Source organism: Protopterus annectens, chromosome 4.part0 (genome assembly GCF_019279795.1).
Source record: "Protopterus annectens isolate FY-2018-M chromosome 4.part0, PAN1.0, whole genome shotgun sequence".
Lineage (NCBI taxonomy): Eukaryota > Metazoa > Chordata > Ceratodontiformes > Protopteridae > Protopterus > Protopterus annectens.
This window is the reverse complement of record NC_056733.1, coordinates 1,570,345,983-1,570,366,131: the sequence shown is the minus strand read 5'-3', so window position 1 is coordinate 1,570,366,131 and position 20,149 is coordinate 1,570,345,983. Positions and strand designations below refer to the sequence as shown.

Sequence of the window (20,149 nt, the reverse complement as noted above, 5' to 3'; positions counted from 1 at the left end):
CTGGCTATTTCTTCCCACATTATTTACTTTCCTGGATCCCTGTCTAGCAGGGTGACTGACGTGATCCCTGGGGTGAATTTCCTTTCTCCCATCCAATCGTCAAGGTTCCTCTTGAAGAGGTCCAAAGAAGCACTCTGCTTGACATGTATGGGCAATCTATTCCAGAGTCTGGGGAGTCTCTGGGTCAGGAACCTATCCCTCCAGCATGTTTTGTTTATTGTGATGACAAGGTTTAGATCCCTGGGCGTGTAGCTCTGAGGGATTGGGATTTCTTTAAGTGTAGCATGTCCAACAGCTCTGGGTTTGACATGGCCTTGTATGTTAAGCAGAGATTGCCTCTGAGTAGACGATATGACAGAGTATAGCTGGAGTTTTTAAGGCGGTCAGCGTGGGGCATCTGCTTTAGGCCTGTGATTCTTTTAGTGAGGTATTTCTGAGGCCTTCCAGTTGTTGCAGATGTCTTGAGAGGTACATACCAAATGGGGCATTGTATTCTATAATGGGTCTAATGAGGGATGAGTACAGTGGGACAATGACCTCCTTTTTTCTGGATGAAAAGCCCTTTGTGATGAGGTGTGCCACATAGAAGGATTTCCTGACTGTTGTGGCGATGTGGTTATCGAAGGTGAGACCACTGTCCACCTGTGTCCCTAAGTCTCTTATCACACTTTCTGTGTTTAGTGTACTGCCACCTATATGGTAATTCATGGATACATGTTTTTTCCCAAAGGGGATAAAGTACAGTTTTGTACCTACCATAAATGTAGATGTCCGAACTGGATAGCATCTGCAGTCATAACAACTGGGTTGTCCTGTCGTCAGGCAGCCCTTCAGTCGGCCGGATTCCAAAGTCCGGGTCCGGCTTCGGCTGATGTCGCACTTCACCCGACGTCATCTCTGTTGGTCCTCGGGTATAAAGGCATCAGCCGACGCCATTTTCCTCAGTGTTTCTTGCCCCAGATGCCAGTAGCCCTCCTGGAGGTTAAAATTTGGATAGATGCCAATGTTTCCAAAAAGATAGAGGTAAACACAAAAATAAGCATGTATGTACATATATACAAACAAATACACCATAAGACTCCCCCCACCAGCTAGCTATTAGGAGGGTAAAATACCCTAGGAGTACCACAGAGGGGAAGGAGGGAGGGTAATCCTGACTGCAGATGCTATCCAGTTCGGACATCTACATTTATGGTAGGTACAAAACTGTACTATGTCCTTCATGGATGCATCTGCAGTCATAACAACTGGGTAGAATACCATAGCCAACTAGGGGAGGAGGATAAAACTAGATTATGGTGTGTTTAGGATCCCTTGCAGTACAGCAGTGGCAAACCCTGCTCGGGATCTGGAATATAGAGGTAAGTTATAATGCTTGGCAAATGTATGCACGGAGGTCCAAGTAGCCGCCTCAATAATGTCTTTGGTTGCCACTCCTCGTAAGAAAGCTGTGGTAGTGGCTGTTGCCCTTGTAGAATGAGGTCTTATGTTCTGTGGAATTGGTTTTCCATGGAAGGAGTAACAGAATCGTATGCAATTTCCTATCCATTTGGAGATTGTCTGTTTGGAAATAGCTTTTCCTTCCCTTCCTGTTGCATAGGCTACAAAAAGTTGGTCAGTCTTTCTGCTATTTTTGTTCTGTCCAAGTAGTAGCGTAGCTGTCTATGTACATCCAAGGTATGCAGTATTCTTTCCCTCTGTTTTGTGGGTTGGGAAAGAAGGTAGGTAGGTGGATTGCCTGGTTTAAAGACACTCTGGGTACCACCTTAGGCATAAATGTAGGATTAGTCCTCATGGACACTCTATCTTGGTGGAAGATTAGGAAGGGTTGCACTGCCATTAAGGCCTGTAGCTCTGAAACCCTCCTTGCTGAAGTAATTGCCAGTAGGAAAGCAGTTTTCCATGACAGGTGTTGTAGGTCTGCTGTTGCTGCTGGTTCAAAGGGTGATAGTGTCAACTTTTCTAGCACAAAGTTTAAGTCCCAAGCTGGCAAAGGTGGTTTCCTTGGAGGTTTTACATTCTTGATTCCTCTGAGGAACTGCCTGAGCAAAGGGTGCGAAAAAACAGGTGGATCAAAGCTGTATTCTGCTGAAATAGCTGATGCATGTATCTTGATGGAGGAGTAGGACAAGCCTGAATGAAGAAGTTCGGCCAGATACTCTAGAATGTTAGGCATATATATGTTTGACACATCTTTTCCTCTTTCAGTACTCCAAATGACAAACCTTTTCCATTTTCCAACATAGTTCCTTCTTGTTGAAGGTCTGCGTGCTTCAAGAATAATGTCTTTAACTCTTTGAGAAAGTTCTGGGTTAGCTGTTGCTATGTGATGTTCCATGCAGTCAGTTGCAACGTTTTTAGGTTTGGATGTATGATGCTGTAGTTGTTCTGAGTTAGCATCAAAGGCATCAGGGGTATTGGCCACATATTGTTCTGAGACATGCTCCTCAGCAGTGGGTACCAGTGTTGTCTTGGCCAGTTTGGAGCTATCAGGATTATCCTTGGACGTTCTTCCTTGATTTTTAGTAATACTTTGTGCATCAAGGGAAGAGGTGGGAATGCATATGCTGTCAGGCCTTTCCAGCTGAAGGAGAGCGAATCCACTTTCCATGCCAGTGGGTGTAATGTCCTTGTGCAGAATTTTTTGAGCTGGTGATTGAGAGGTGATGCAAATAGGTCTATCTGAGGCATTCCCCATTTCTTTGAGGTGGTCTTGAAAATGTCCGGGTGCAGTTTCCATTCGTGGGCATCCGATGTGGTTCTGCTTAATATGTCTGCTAGAATATTTTCTTTTCCCGGTACAAACATTGCCTGTAACTGGATGTTGTAGCTGAGTGCCAGGTTCCACAGCTCCAAAGTCATTCTGCATAGGGGGTATGAATGAGTGCCTCCCTGCTTGTTGATGTACCACATGACTGTAGTGTTGTCTGTCCTTATCATCAACTGGCCCTCTTTGAGAAATGGTCTGAACCTTTGGATTGCCAGTTTTACTGCCAGCATTTCTTTTAGGTTGATGTGCAGGTGAAGTTGATCCTGTGTCCACAATCCTTGCACGCATTTGTCCAGCATGTGGGCCCCCCATCCTAGGTCTGAAGCGTCTGTTGTGATGGTCTGGCTTGCTTGACATCTGCGAAAGGGTAGGCCTGGGTTTGTCTGGCATGCCTGAGCCCACCATAGGAACTCCTGTTTTAAGCATGGAATTAGTGGGATTTCTGTTTCTAGGCTGTGACTGTGTTGGGACCATAAATTCTTTAGGTACCACTGTAGTTTTCTCATATGTAGTCTGGCAAGTGGGACCAGGATTATGCATGATGCCATGAAGCCCAAGGCCTGCAGTACTTTTCTTGCTGTTAACTTGTTCAGCTTTGTTAGTGCCAAGAAGTAAAGAGGGAGTTCTTTTGTTTTTCTGCAGTTAGGAATGCCATTTGTTTTACTGTGTCCAATTCAGCCCAAGAATGTCCTTGTTTGGGATGGTATCAGCCTTGACTTTTGTAGATTGACTGTGTATCCCAGTGCTTGTAGCAAGTAGATGACCCTTTGTAAATCTGTTGTCAGCTTGCTTTTGTTGTCCCCTTGTAGCAGGCAGTCGTCCAGGTATGGGTAAATTTGTATTCCCTGTAGTCTGCAATGGGCAATTACTGATGCCAGGCATTTTGTGAATACTCTGGGCGCAGTAGATAAGCCAAAGGGCAATGCTGAGAATTGATAGTGCTCTGATCCTGCAAGAAATCTGAGGTATCTTCTGCAGATTGGTCGAATGGGGACGTGCAGGTATGCCTCCTTGAGATCTACAGTTACCAGCCAACACTCCTTGCCCAGCATGGGAAGAAGTTGCTGTAGGGTCAGCATTTTGAATTTTGGGACAATGATGTATGTATTTAAGGCGGACAGGTCGAGAATTGGTCTCCAACTTTTTTCCTTTCTTGGAACTAGGAATAGTCTTGAGTAGAACCCCTTTCCTTGCTCTGCAGTTGGCACTATACCGACAGCTCTCATGTTTGCTAACTGCATTATCTGTTGTAGAGCCTCTTTTTTGATTTGGAGGTAGATTTGGCATTCCTCTTTTGATTGGTAAAGTGTGGAAGTGGAACCGGTATCCTTGATCTATGGTTTGTAAAATCCACTTGTCTTTTGTTATATAGTGCCAGTTTTTGAAAATAAGGTTAACTTTCCGCCTAGAGGAGCTGCTATTTGTTCCCTGGTAGGCGGATTTAGGATTAAGTCACTGTGGTTGTGTTGATGTGGTGGCAGTGGTTGTGTCTGTGCCTCTGTTGTTACCTTGCCACTGTCGTCCTCTGTAGGCACCTCCTCTGGATTGGTTTCTGCCTCTGGAACGCCTGTTTCTGCCCCTTTGAGATCTTGTGGAGTCAGGAAAGGACCAATTTTGGCAGGTCAGTTCCTGCTAAACCTTGGGGCTGAACCTGCAAGAAATCTTTAACCGTTTGAACGGATTTTGCCTTTTCTTCCATTTTCTTCATAACCTGCTGGGCAGGTGTACCAAACAAACTTGTCTTATCCATAGGAGCATCTAGTAACTTTGCTTTAACATGATCCGTAAAGCTTGCTCCTTTAGCCATGCATGCCTTCTTATCACTGTGCCAGTCATGGCTGATCTAAATGAAGCCTCCAGTGCATCATAGCCACATTTTAAGGAATGGTTACTAACCTGTTGTATGTTATTTACCATTTCTAATACATATTTCTTATCAAGAGATTCATCAGTGGTTAGCTTTTTAGTTAACTGATCAAGCATAAACTCTTGGTATTGTATCATGTGAAACTGACAGTTTAAAGCTCTAGCTGAGAGAGTAGCTGAAGTGTAGACCTTTTTGCCCCATCTGTCTAATGACCTTGCTTCCCTTTCAGAAGGAATAGGGTTTTAGCTATGGTCGGCTACTGCCTTGGGACCCTGGGATATAGTTTCGGGTCTGCAAGAGGGGCCTTGTAAAGGTGGTGATGAGTGTCTGGCACCCTGTAAAATCTGTCTGGTTTGGCAGGGGCTGGAGGTAGAGAATCTGGAGCGGAGCAGACATCATTGAAAGCATCATCCACCACAGAGAGAACAGGAGGTATAGCTAAGGGCCTGTGTTGTGGAAGGTGCAGAAAAGTCCTAAGTCTTTTTCTGGAGTCTGAAAAATCCTGTTGCTGCCATTGGAACTGCTCTCGCATGGCATGTAAGGTTTCCCCAAAGGAAAATTCTTCTGGTGGGAAGGCAGCTGGAATGGATTCTTCAGCATCAGAGTCTTCAAAATTAGAGAAAGGAGCCTCTGGCTGGTCAGTTATGTCTGATTCATCGGCTGAATCATCAGATGACACTGGCTCAGGGGGCTCTGTCCTAGGTCTCTTCTCTGGGGGCTGAGAGGCCCTGTCTGGGTGAGATTGAGATCCTCTAATTAATGAAATTAAATCTTCTGCCAGAGTAAGCATTTGAGAACTAGAGGAGGGCCTGGTTGAAGGGGGTTTAACAGGCACTGTTTTAGTAGTCTTGGCTGCTTTAGCCCTGGCGAAGGCCTTAATGGACATGGCTGCTGGAGGCCTAGCAGCACCACGTGCTGGGGTAGAGACATCCAAGGGAATGGTGTCTGATAAGTCAGTGGCAACCACCGGCGGGTAAAATTTCTGAGGCCGATTCAAGAATGGTAGCAGGGGCCTCAGTTGTAGAGATAGATTCAGCTGTACTTTGATCAGTTTTCTCGGTTTCGGCCGAAACCGAGACACTCTGTTTGCTTAACCATGGTTTCAGCGAAACCGCGGACCGTGAGTGTCGGTCTTTATCTTTGCGTTTTGGCAGATTGGGTAGTCGGAGGATCCGGCGGCATAATGTACGCAAAATCAGAACCGAAAAACTGTTCAGCAAACTCCGGCCGGCGCCTAAGCGTTCGTCGGTTGAAAGAAGCACAGGCCGAACAGGCTGCTACGCCGTGGGCTGGGCCTAAACAAGGCAGACAGTAAGAGTGGAAATCTTTATGAGGTATTTGTTTCCCACAGGTTAAACAATTATTAACTTTTTCTGACATCGGCTGAGGCAAGAAAGAGTCCCCAACGGGGTACTTAGCTTTAAAAGTCTTCGAAGTAGTATTCGGTAGAAGTAATCTCTGGATCCGACCGACCGGCACTTGCGAACAGCTTCTGCTTCGGGCGCCACGCGGCAAGAAAGACTGAGGAAAATGGCGTCGGCTGATGCCTTTATACCCGAGGACCAACAGAGATGACGTCGGGTGAAGTGCGACATCAGCCGAAGCCGGACCCGGACTTTGGAATCCGGCCGACTGAAGGGCTGCCTGACGACAGGACAACCCAGTTGTTATGACTGCAGATGCATCCATGAAGGACATCAATACATTTCTTGGCATTGAGCTTGAGCCCATGGCTCTGGCACCAAGCATCTGTTTCTGTAAGGCCCTTTTGTAGAGTATCCACATCATTTGGGGATTCAATAATGGCTCCCAGTTTGCAGTCATCTGCAAACTTTGTTAGCCAGAGTCCCTTAGTGTTGACCTGTACTTCAGAGAAGTAGATGCCAAACAAGAGCGGCCCCAGGACTGAACCCTGCGGTACTCCACTTGTCACTTGTCTGGAGCTGGATTTGGAGTCAGCTACTTTTACAGTGTGGGTTCTATCAGTAAGCCATTTAGCAACCCATTGGGTGACATAGGGATTAATGCCCAACTTAGTAAGTTTATCTATGATTCCAGAGTGGGGGATGGTGTCAAAGGCCTTGACAAGGTCTAGATAGGCTGTGTGGACCACCTTACCCTTGTCCATGGCTCTGGAGATTGATTCAAAGAAGTCAATCAGGTTCAGGAGACAAGATCGGCCCTTCACAAACCCAAACTGGGTGGGGTCCAGTGTTTGAAGGTTGCCAATGTCCTTGTTTATAAGTTCCATGATAATACACTCCATGGCCTTGCAGATAAGGCTTGTCAGACTGATGGGACGGTAGTTTCCAGGATCAAAGGTGGATCCCCCCTTGTGGATTGGGATAACTGTAGCTCTGCGCCGCTCAGTGGGCACGAAACCTGAGGTGAGGGTCATTTTAAGCCTAGCCAATTATCCCTTGTGAGACTCAAACCCTGCACATTGTGTTTGTAAGGCAAACACCTTAACCATTAGGCCACCCTCCAAAAGTTTCTCCAGGTTTTTGACCTCTTGTGTAAAATAAGTGCCTTTCCATTGTAACATTTGTTTGGGTGGTACACATTTCTCTAAATTTACATTTTAACCACTCGGGGTCTTTCCTTGACTCCGCCAGTACCACTATATGGTGTTTTTCCCTCTCTCCTGCAAATACAGCAAGTGCATACACAAATTAATGCTCTCTTTCTATGGCGTCTGAATCAACTAAATTTAGCAGAATAAATTCCTTTGTACGGTCATCTTTATCAGAAAATGCAGCTTTAATGAAAATATCGTACTCTTGCTCAAACACTCTCCAATTCTCTCCGACGGTATCAAATACAAGTGGAGCTGGTTTTCGAAAGTCGTCTTCCATACCAACAAATTATTCCCAAAAACACTGAAAGAACAGCCCTTGTAATTTATGAACATGCTCACACAGCCAGTACTTGTAACAACATTCAAATGTACAATAAACTCTCTGAAATACTGTACTTTGCGAAATGTGCTTTGAAATGGCTATATTTTGCAAAATAATTGTACCGTAAACCTGTACAGTAAAGCAAACTCTCTGCATACTTTGGATATCTTCAACAGTTTTCAGAAATGTAAAAAGTACAAATTAAAGCTACTTCGAAAAAAATGTGGTTGTTTTCCTTATTTTATTCATTTTTATGCAATTCGGACATAATTTCAAACATTTTCCATAGCTATTCGAATATTTTTATGTCGCAGTTTTGGGCATTTCTTTTACTTAGAAATTTGGTTAGTGTGCTCTGAGTGCTTTGTTTTACATTTTGCAAATAAAAAATCATTTAAGTAAGCTTTGATATGTGAAATTTGTTTCTAACATGTTTTTGTGAATTAAACATGCAGTGGCACTCCTCTATATTCCTCCACCTTTAACTGAGTGCCTTCTCAATCCAGAATCTGGATTTCAGGATCCCATTTCGACACCATGTCACTTGTTTTGTTTCACATTAAAGACAAACGGGTGGGGTAGTTGGTTTATATGCTTTACTATGCAGAAACACATCAGGATGGATAGCAGCAGTACAAATTATAAAACTAACTGACAAACTACACAGACAGGCATGCTTAAATCTCAACAGCTTACTACAAAATGGCAGTAAGGCTCGCACATGCTCAGCATTTATGCACTTGTGCAAGCCCCTAGAAAGTTTCTTAAAGGTGTACACACATACTGATCTACAGTAACTTCTTTGATTGTCTTTAAGTCAATACTGGTGCAATAGAGATGATTTTTTGAACGGTTTACTTTCTGATACTTTCTCTTTATCAAAATCATTAATCTTATTTAAAGTAAACAATGGACATGTTTTAAAAAAAGATAACTTATTTCTGCTTTGGAGTACTCTTGCAGTTGCAGGGAAATGTATCACCAGAAAATGGAAATCTTCTTCACCACCATCCTTTGAAGATTACTTATAATTTTTAAAAGAAACAGCTTTCAGTGAAACCATAGTGAAAGAATATAGGATTCATCCTAAACCATTTAATAATAATCCTTGGATGAAAGTAATTTCAGTTATAAAAACTTTTATCAACAAAATCTTGCCACCGAGGTTAAAGGATTTACAGAAGACTTTTGAGTAGAATCTTATTTGGAGCATTATTTTTTTTTTCATTGTTTTCAGGCTCTTGTATACTGTACATAGTTTGAACTTTTTTGTTTGCATTTTAATTATTCCACTATTGTTACTATGTTATTTCATTATTGATTATAGAAGAAAAATAAAGTTTTTTTGAACAAAAAAAAAAAAAAAAAAAAAAAAAAAAAAAAAAACAATAATGGCCCTGGCCCCAAAGAAAGTTGGATATGGCAGTCAAGTGGACTTTGGCAGAACAGAAACTCTAACCTGAACCAAAGATGCCAGCTAGGAATGCATGCAAGTCCAGGACTGAATCAAAAAGGGGTTTCCAACTTGTTAGACATATCCAACATACAAACATGTGCATTTGTTGTAGGACGTTTTCTTTGTCCTGGGATTTTGGAAAGAGGAAATTATGGAGACAACCCCAGAGTAGAGCTACTCACAGCTACAGGAACTAGAAAAACAAGCTGCGAGTCTTATGCAGGTAATAGCTGGGAGAGGCCTACCCAACAGATTCAACAAATATTTCATAGCATCAGAACAAGAGATTTCTCAAGCAGATGAGGCAATAACAGAGAAGAAAACCAGTCAAGAACATAATACAGAGCTATGAGGATGACAATGGTTTTGAGAAACTTTGCCTTGTGGATTTGTTACAAAGGGAGATGAGGGGCACAGAAATGCCCCTTGGACCATGAATGGACCAAAGCACTCCTTCGGAGTCACTCCGGTGACCTGATTAGGAGCAAGTTGTTCCTGCATTTGGGAATGACCAGAGACATGAATAAGTTTCAAACTCAGCTTCCCGCATACATAGAAAATCCCTCTTACCATTGAAGAGATGGACGATTCATGTTCCCTGGGCATATACGTGCTCAGTCTATCCTCCGGACTTCCTGGAAATGTGAATCACTGCTAAAAAGTGGTGCACTACTATGGCTCATTTCCAAACTCTAACATTCATTTGGCATAGAAAATGGCTTCCTTCCAGGATTCCCTGCCTCTTGGGTCCTTTCTATTTTTGCAAACAATATAATGATTACTTGTAGATCACCAAACAGAAGGGCTCCTGTTTGTTAATGCACAAATAGCTAGCATACTTTCTGCATGAATGGAAAGAACCCAAGAGGGAGGGATGCCTGGAAAATGTAAAGGAAAAGAACTACCTTAATCTCCACTACGCTGATGTGAAAACAGAATCCCTGTGATGAAAGCACTCTCTGGGCCATCTAACACGAATATGTCCCAACCCATAGCAGATACATCAGTGGTGACTATCCACCAAAGGGATGGGAAATGGAAAGGGCTGCTCCCCACAGAAAGATTGATAGCATCTAACCACCCTTACAGGTGTCATCTGCATGCTTGAGACAAATGAATCTAGTGCTCCATTAATATGTACACTGCAACAACCGGATCTTTGAGATCTTTGACAAATTCTCATGTGGCACCAAGCTAAGGGAATCATGGAGATTGAAATGCAGCCCTATATCCCTGAGGCACTGAACCGCAAACACTAGAGAGGTATCTTGAATAGCAGCAACTCTGGAGATCAGAAAATGAACCCTGTTTGTGGGGAGTTGCGCCTTGCAAACATATGTAACCAGCAGCTATAAATAAAAGGTACTGTGATGACTACAGCTGAGACATGGGAATATTCAGTGATGCCCACAGACAGAAGGAGAGATGTCATGGATTCCCTGACCAGAATAAGTTGCTACTGAGAAGGTATAAAAAAGGAGCCCATCATCCAGATTAGAAAAAAATTGGGCTCCTTAAAGATCTAGGTGTACTGTCATGACAGACAACATTATGAATGGCTAAACAGTACAACCAATATCCTTCATAAAGCTATGCAAGGACTGGCTTAACCATGACCATAAAAAGAAAGGCATCTTTGGTATAAAAATGTAAACAGATCTCTAATGAGCTTGAGGCCTCTACTCTTTTTCTGGCAACTCAAAGAACTTGGAGTAAGAACTTAGCCCTCTCTGGTCTATTGGGGCCTTCTGGCTAGCTGCATCATTTAGCAGAAAATGCAGCTCCACTGTTACTGCCTTTTCTGATGGGGTGGGATGCCTGGTATGGGGACTAAGGGGGCACGGGATCAACAGGTGAAATGTAAATCATGGTAATGACTATCCTCAACCAATTGCTGGAAGTGATCAAAAAGCCATTCTGCCTAACACAAGAACAGATAATTCTCAACTGTCTCCGGTACTGCTGCAGACCTCACCAAAGGCTGGGGTTGTGGTGCCTGAATATCACCAAGAACACTGACCACAGGTCACTGCAAACTTCTGGGAAGGCGACTAAGGAGTTGGACCTCTTAAAGGAGCCTTTCACAGAGAAAGAACACTGCCAAAATGAGAATCTGGCACCAACCAATGAACAGACTTCTTGTTTCTCCATGAGTACAGACCTCTGGGTGACAACTAGAGGAATATAAAAGGGGAAGTTCATGAAAGTCTGAGTATGGACTTCTGGATGACAACTAGAGGAGTATAAAAGGGGAAGTTTATGAAGGTCACTTATGAGACCTCCTCAAAACCTGCAATATGTGGTCAGGCTGTTGCTGCATTAAAGGCCACAACCTCATAGAGTCTGGCCACATTTGAAAGTATAACTGATTGGAACAGCTTCTTATCAGGTCCATTAGTAACTTTTCCAATGTGAAGGCCATCACTTCAAACACACCCTGACAGAATTCCATCACAGAACCCAAATAAGAAAAGTCCCTTTAATGAAAAAGATGATACAAACACATACCTCATGAGGCAGTCAACTACCCAGATTCTTTGTCAGGTGGCACTAAGTATCCAAATGAGATTTTTTTTTTTAATTTTTATTGAACTATCACTCATTACACAGGCAAATTTACATTTATACAAACATAATGAAACTTTTAACAAATTAACATTAACAGACATTATACTTCACATATATTGCTATATATCATACAACCTAAGCAACATTGCATAAATTAATTAGTTCCTATCCCCTTTTTTAAACAAGAAACATCTTTATTAAACCATTACTTGCGACATAAGCAATCACAGATTTATATAAATGAAAACAAACCACACTGACACAATCCTAGTTGCAAGCATTATACATCACTTGTAATCTACCCAATCATTTTCAGTCAAACATTACATAGCTCATTTAAGTCCTGCCTTCTTTTAAACGTCATTCCTCCCACTTATGTATAATTCCCACAATTCCCATTTTCCTATGTATTTTGCTCCTACCCTTTTCTAAAGATCTCAGTTCCAGTTGTTTTACCTCTGTTACTATATTCACTACTTCGAATATAGTTTGTTTGGATTTCCATTTTCTAGTAATTGCTTTTTTGGCAGCCACCATAACTAGACATAGTGAGGCCTTACCATGTCTTGGCATTTCCAATTCTGTATCATAGCTCAGAAAAATCATCGCCCTTGTCACACCAATCCACCCACCCAGCATCTCTAGGACAGTGCATCCTGCAGGGAATCATTAAAGTCCACCAACCCACAGCACTCCCAGAAAATATTTTCCCAAGTATCTCTTTCTTCCCCATCACGCCTCCAAGATTTGCTATCTACCTGAGGAAACATTTTCTGGAATCTACTTGGGGTATAAAAATATCTATGTAAACATTTCCAAGCAAAAATCCTAAATATTCTAGATGTTGTTGCATATTTGGGTGCCATACATACATTCTCCCACTGTTTCTTTGTGAATTGTTTATCCAATCTCTCTTCCCAATCCTTTCTAACCTCCTCTGATTGAATTTTATAGTTATCATGCAATATTTTATATGCTCTACTAACTATTCCGTTTTTAATGGCAGGTTCTATTCTACATTCTACTAAAAACTCTACTAGTGCTAGTCTTTCGTTTAGGGCCCCCCCCCCATTTCTTTCTCTTTGCCTATACTTTGATATCAATCCCTGATTGGCAAGGTAATCTCTAACCTGCAGTCCAAATAAATACTTGGCCTCTTCCCATTCTATTACTTTTCCCTGTCTAGTTATTTGCTCACAATACCTTGGTTCCTTTGCGAGTTTTCTCCAATAAATTCCAGCCCCCTCTTGCCTATTGTCTATATCCTTAATTGCAGTAATCCCTATCAGCAGAATTGCCTTTCTCCATCCCCGTGCTGGTTTAGTTCTTAGGATACTCCAAATGAGAGATGTGAATGAAAAAGCGTAGTTTATGCATAACCCAACAGCCTGGAGCCAGTGTCAGGCCAGCAGCCTTTATATGTGAGCATCCATCCTGATGTCAGAAACTGGAAGAAACACAAAGACTTATTGTGCTTGACTAGAAAAACTTCTGGAGAATCACTTCTGAAATAGACAGTGGGTCTACAGGCCATTTCCCCTCTGTAGCATTTGTTCTAGTGCTTTCCCAAAGCTTGGGATCTTCTAGGGATATGATGGGTAATCAAGACTCCTGCTCATCTTCATGCAAATATGGAGTGGTACAAATAAAAGCCAAGGTGCTTCCTTTTGTACCTGGCTTTTTGCAGGGACTGGGGGGGGGGGATTCTCTGATGAGGAAGATGGCAAATGTGAATGTCTGGAGGAGGAAAATCAGACTGAGAATCCTTGTCTCTACTGTCATTCATGGAAGGCCGGTGGATATGCACAGCATCAGAAAAGGGTAGCTAAGGGGAAAAACCTAAACTGACACAAAACGGGAAAAACAGCAGACCAAAGAGCAGAAAAGCTGAACTATGTGCCAGGAATGCTAGCACTACTCGAGCAGGAGCAAGAAAAGTTGACATTGACATCATACTGAAATGTATGATGCAGACACAACTGCAGACAGGTGATGAGCTTGGTCAATGCTAATACTGTTAGACCTGAAAAAGACAATTTCAGTGGTGCCATCAATACAGGAGCACTTGGCATTGAGAGATGAGCCAAGATGCAGTAAGGTGACCAAGCAGCACAAATGGTGGTACAAAGATGAGTCCCAATGATAAATGTTTCCACAGACCTAGAAACTAAATGGGGCAAGGGAAAGGGTATGCTAGCTTCAGCCTGAAGGCACGGAGAAGCATAAGCTCCAAATAACTACTACAGCATAAACAGAACAGCTTCCCATAATTTAAACTGAAACAAGAGGAGCTTGCCTTGATGTCAAGGCCCTTTGTACTAAAGACTCCAAGATGACCCATGCCCCCTACCATAAAAATCACTGCAAAAGATTGCACAAGAAGGTAGGTAGAAGCAGACAAGTCCTGCCACAGGCACAGGAGTACTGTGGATGGCAGAGTTCACAACCTGCAAGAGTACATTTTTCAGCAGAGGCTCCAAAGGACTTGTGATCAACTCATAGTGCAAGGGAATATTATTTGTTTCCCAGCTTTCCTCCACTGTTCAACTTCAGATCCAATAAAAGAGAACAAGGGTAACACACTGATCCCTGAAGGTCAAAGACTTCAGCCATCTCTTGACTTTAGGAACAGCAAGGTACAGTGATGTTGAAGTACCTTGACCTTCAAAGACCAGGGGAGGGACAGAACTAAGGGCTGGCCAAAAGTCAGTTGATGCCAAAGACATTGTCTGGTAGTCACAGCCTGTTTGAACAGATGCAATTTCAGCACTTCCTGACAATGCTGATGGGCAGGCAAGCATAAAATTCTTACAAGTGCCATGGCTCTTTCCCCCAATGTTTCTCCTTCTGATAAAAGAGGTACTGGACAGAACTATCTTGAGGCAGTATTTTCTCCTTGAACATTTAAGAAAACCCTCACTCTACTACTGTGGAAGAGGGACAAGTCCAACATGAAGAGCCAAAGAAATAAAGAAGAAAATGGCCACAATACAAGGAAGGAGAAAATGAGTTGCTAAGGAAAAGATGGGAATGTTAGACTAGGTAATAGTAATAACTACTAAAAGAAATGTAGGAATGCACAAAAATGCTTTTTCTGAGAAGGCAAGAAGGATGTCAGAGAAAAACAGAAAGCAAAAAAAGATTTATTATTTTCTTCTCTAAAAATTAGTTTTAAGTCAGGGAAATAAGCTTAAGAATAGGGCGGAAACTGCCAACAGCAAAATCTTCCCATAAAAAACACACTAATGGCAACAAAAAGTGTGAGAGAAGAAGAAAGTAAGGGAATCACTTGCAACCAAAACAGCAAGAATATTTTCCAATTTCAACAATTTTTGATTTGAAAAAAAAACACTACAGCAGCCTGGGATCATTTAAGTGTCCTATGCTATGCAAAGTGCTCCAGTAAAGATCTGAAAAGGGAGAGGTAGTTGTACATTATAGCACAGGAGAAGGACTGCAGCCTGGCAAAGTTTGAAGTGCCAAGTGGTTCTAATGTCTGTGATCCCAGAGGTTAGAGAGGACGGATTCACTCCTATTACATTTTCAGTTAAGCACACATGCTGAGTTGTTCCAGTGATCAAAGCAGATGACACTGCAACAAACTGCAAAACGAAATACAAAACTTCATTATGAAGACAAAATAGTGTACAGTAAGACTACAGAATCAGATACAGTGAGAAAATGCTAGGGATAACATTAAAGGGAAAGAAAACACTTCATCAAATTAAAATGACAACTTACTTAATGCTGCAAGAAAACAAAGACATAACATCTTGCTGACGTGCATCTAATTTTTAGTAGGCTAAACAGAAATCAGATAAGAGACCTCTGCATACTCATACATTTCACGGTTGTTGTTAATGTATGCCTAATTCATATAAAAAATCTCTTGTAAAAAAATCGGACTGTGGGCTAAGACAAATAAACAAAAGGTGGACAAAAATGCTTCTCAGTGTTTTACCTTGTAAGGAAGAGGAAGAGAAGTCTCTCTCGAGAAGTTGGCTGATCACGGGTACTGAAGTAAGAGTAGATCTGCAACGCAAACAGGACAAGCCAAAACACCATGAACAGAACGGGAACAACCAGCTGGTTCCAGAGAGACACACCAAGAGCCAGTAAGCCATATACTTCCACTAACTGAAAATGAAAGGGGAGATATTTTACTTCTCTTCAGTTCATGTGTTGATTCAAAACAGCAATGTTTCAAATAAAGTATGTCCAACAATGTGTATTTCAACTGTGGTTCAAAATAATTCAGAGATTTGTAGTACTAGAGACAAAAAGACTTCATAACATAAGCAAAATTTTAGTACAAAAATTCAAAAAACAAAATTGTTATCAAAATTCTGAAAGGCCACAGAATTAAAAACGACATGAATACATGTCTCTATGATGTTGAGAGGGTGTATGACTAACTAAAACGTCAAAAAGGGACCACAAGAAACATAACATAACTGCAGCTAAGAAACTGTCTGCTGAGAGGGTACACTATATGTTCTGCCTATTAAATGGTTTCAATTGACTGTACATTCTGAAACTATCCCCTACAAGAAATGTTGGTTTTGTGGCATTTTTAAACTGGGACAAAGTGTGAAAAGCAAAGAAAATTACCAAAACAAATTATAAACCTGATCTGCTTTCAGTAGCAAGTCCCGACCTCCTTGAACAGATCAGCCTCTTCATAACCTCTAAAAACGTGAATAAAACTATTACAAGATGACAGATTCCAACACATTTGCTCTTAGCATAAGTGGCTTACTAAATTGTGAGGCCTATGTAAAAATCAGGCTTATACTAAATTAAGTCACTTACACTGAGGGCAAGTCTTTTAGAATCTGGTTCAAGGCCATGTGTGGTTTTGACCTATAAAGGGTAAAAATTTAAGGCAGCATGTCAGTACTCCACAGACTATATTCCACAGACTATCAAAATAAAGACAGTTTCAGCTGAGGGGAAAAAAAAGTTTTGTTTCATGTGAAACACACTAAACAAGACCAACCACTGTGTTTTCAAAGACTTTTTCTTAAATGAAAAGTACACTCACTTATAGTTTAACTCAATATTGAGGGTTTTTTTTTTTGCCCCTACAGTATGGTTCCAGCACAGTTTAGTTAAACAGACCAAGCCTGTATTTTACACAACTTTCCTTTCCTGGGTTTAAAATCAAAGAAAGGGAGACAACTTTTTTTAAGCTTAACCTCTTGCATATTTTGTTGCAGTAATTAAATATAGAGAAATCTGTATTTTTTCCTTTACAGTATTGCTAAGGCAGTCATAGGTTCATAGGTAGGTACTATGCTATCGGCCCAAGGGCCTATGTAAGCCTAGCCAACAAAGATCCCTGGCTTACGCCACCCAAGAAAGTTATTTTCCTGTGCCACTGTCGAGCAGAGACACAGAAGTGATCCCCAGGGTGTATTTCCTATTTCCCATCCACTCATCAACAGTTTTCTTGAAGAGTGCTAATGAAGAACTTTGCTTGACATAAATAGGTAGCCTGTTCCAGAGTATGGGGAGTCTCTGGGAAAGGAATCTATCCCTCCAGTATGTCCTGTTTATTGTGGCGATAAGGTTTAGGTCTCTAGAGCGTGTAACTCGGACGGATTGGGATTTCTTTAGGTGTAGCATGTGCAACAGCTCTGGATTTGACATAGCTTTATATGTTAGGCAAAGATCACCTCGGAGTAGTCGATATGCTACAGAGTAAAGCTGGAGTTTTTTGAGGTGGTCAGTGTAGGGCATTTGTTTGAGGCCAGTAATCCTCTTTGTGAGGTACTTCTGTGGCCTTTCCAGCTGCTGCAGATGTCTTGTGAGGTACATTCCAAAAGGGGAGTTGTACTCTATAATGGGTCTAATGAGTGTCGAGTAGAGGGGAACAATGACCTCTTTTTTCCTGGATGAGAACCCTTTTATGATGAGGTGTGCCATGTAGAAGGACTTCCTGACTACTGTGGCGATGTGACTATCAAAAAAAGACTACTGTCCACCTGGGTCCCAAGGTCTCATCACGCATTCGGTGTTAAGTAAATTGCTGTCTATGTGGTAGTTCATGGGTACAGAGTTTTTACCAAAGGGAATGACACTGCACTTTTTGGCATTGAGCTTGAGGTCATGGCTTTGACACCAGGAATCTGTCTCAGTAAGGTCCTTCTGCAGGATGTCCACATCATTTGGGGACTTGACTATGGCTCCTAGTTTGCAGTCATCTGCGAACTTCGTTAGCCAGAGGCCTTCTGTGTTAGCCTGTACTTCAGAGAAGTAGATACCAAACAGGAGAGGTCCCAGGACAGAACCCTGTGGTACTCCAGTAGTCCTCAGTCTTAATGATGTCATATGCTACATAAAAAATGTGTACAGTGTTATGGAACTTTTCTGCACTGCCTTTTTTACGCAATGCAAGGATCTCAAACTCAAATGACAAGAACTGCTGAACAAGGCAAACTCATCTCAAACTCAGTCTCAAAATCAAAAAGAAGGGTGGTCAGCACAGCCAGAGATATAACAAAGTAGGGTGAAGGTTGAGAAGTACAGAGAAAGAAAGAATGTTTCTGTGTGTATTTCATTTCTAATATACTTTCACAGCAAGAATGAAAAATTCAGAATGTCTTTCATTATGTACCTGTTAGCTTGTTTTCTGCTTAATATTATCAAATGCTGACAGGGTTGGAAAAGTATAAAATTTGTTCTGAGTAGAATGTTTCATCATGGAATCCAGAATATGTGAGATCTTAGCAAAATGAATGGTGTAGTGTTAACTTTTAATTGGTCATGGGAGTCTTACAATTGTTATAACAATATTGCTACTAATCAAGAAAAAGTATAAAGAGAATTGATTCTTGTAACTCAGGGAGAAAGGTTTATGATTGCCTGATATCCCATGTATGTGCTTCGCCTTGTAATAAATTAGATTATTATTTTCTGCTGAACTGTCTTGTGTGAAAGTTATTTGGTACCTTAACAGTTTGGTTCTGTATACTCAGACTTCTGAGTCATGTGTGTGTTGCTGCATTGTAAACTGTAGGTGGGCCCACTGTAACAGGTTTGCTGCCATGCAGAATTCTGATGTATTAGTACATAATTTGTTCATACATTCATAGATTGTTACTAGGCTAATGACCCAGGGGGCCTTTCTAAGCCTAGCCAAGTTTTTCCGAAAGAATAATTATGTCCTGTGTCCAAGTAGGATATTGAGGGATAGGCATTTATGAGCTGCCTCCATAAGGGGCATGGGTGTCAGGCCCGCTGTAAAATTTCTACTCCCCATCCACTGGTCCAGGCTGCACTTAAACAGGGTAATAGATAAACTCAGCTTCACATGGATGGGAAGCCTGTTCCATAGGAGTAGTCATCTCTGGGATACATCTGTCATACCAACATGTTCTGTTTAAGTCAGAGATAAAATTCAGGTCAAACACCTTGCATTTCTGGTACTATTTGACTTACAAATATGCAGGAGATTCATAAGTGTGGGGTTTGTAGATGACCTGTATGCTAGGCATAGACCATCCCTCAGCAATCTATAGGAGACTGAGTGGAGGGAAAGGGCTTTGTTTATTACGCATTGTATTCTTCTTGTAAAGAACCTCTAAGGTTGCTCTAGTTACTGCATATGCCTGGTCAGGTGCATACCAACAGGAGCACTGTACTCTATGACTTATCTGATAAGGAAGGAGCACAGTGGGATAATGACCTCTCTGGACCTAGATGCCATGCCCTTATTTAAAAGCTGCACTAAATAAAATAATTTCCTCACCGCTGCGGCCACATGTTAACTGAAGGTAAGGCTACTCTCTATGTGCGTATCTTAAACCCTGACCACTGGGTCGACTCTTAGGGGCAAATTATAAACATGGCAATTATTCAGGATGGCTGACTTCCCAAAGGGTTCAACTATGTATTTCTTAGCATTGAGTTTAAGACTATGAATTTGGCATCACTTGGAAGTCAGAGACAGGAATTCTTGAAGAATGCTAGGGTCTGAAGGCAAGTCGATGATAACCTCCAGCTTGCAATTATCTGCAAACTTAGTCAGCAATAAACATTCAGTACTTGCTTCAAATTTCAGAGAAACAGATGCAAAAAGTAGCAGGCCCAGTATCGAGCCCAGAGGAGCTCCGCTGGTAACTGGCCCCTTGGTGGAGGTGGACTCAACTATTTTGATGATCTGGATCATATTAGTGAACCAGCTGGCTATCCAGTGGGTGATAAAAGGGGTTTGTACCTAAATTAATGAGACTGCCTGTAATGCCTGAGTGGAGTATTGCATCAAAAGCCTCAGCCAGGTCAAGGTAAGCTGTGTGCATAGTCTTGCCTTCATCCAATGCTTTAGTGACCCTCTCAAAAACATCCACCAGATTTAATAGGCATGACCTTCCATAAACTAAGCTGAACAGTGATGGGTCCAGAGTCTGCAGGTTACCTATGTCCTCATTTATCATGTCCATGATGACTCTTCCCATGGCCTTACATGAGGCTGCTCAGACTTATGGGCCTGTAGGTACCTAGATCAGTGGCTGGACCTCATTTTTGTAGGAGAATGAGTGCAGCCATCTTCCATTCCTTGGGCACAAACCCAACTGCAGGCTCCA

The 20,149-nt window shown here is 41.9% G+C and overlaps 1 protein-coding gene across 1 annotated transcript in view; it reads right to left on the bottom strand.

Moving 5' to 3' along the window:
* The window catches only part of RNF145 (ring finger protein 145), a 1,685,498-nt gene that overhangs the window by 624,100 nt on the left and 1,041,249 nt on the right, over positions 1–20,149 (bottom strand). The window contains exon 6 of the mRNA XM_044069355.1: positions 15,523–15,698. Coding sequence (XP_043925290.1) covers positions 15,523–15,698 — 176 coding nt within the window. The remainder of the gene's footprint in view (positions 1–15,522; positions 15,699–20,149) is intronic.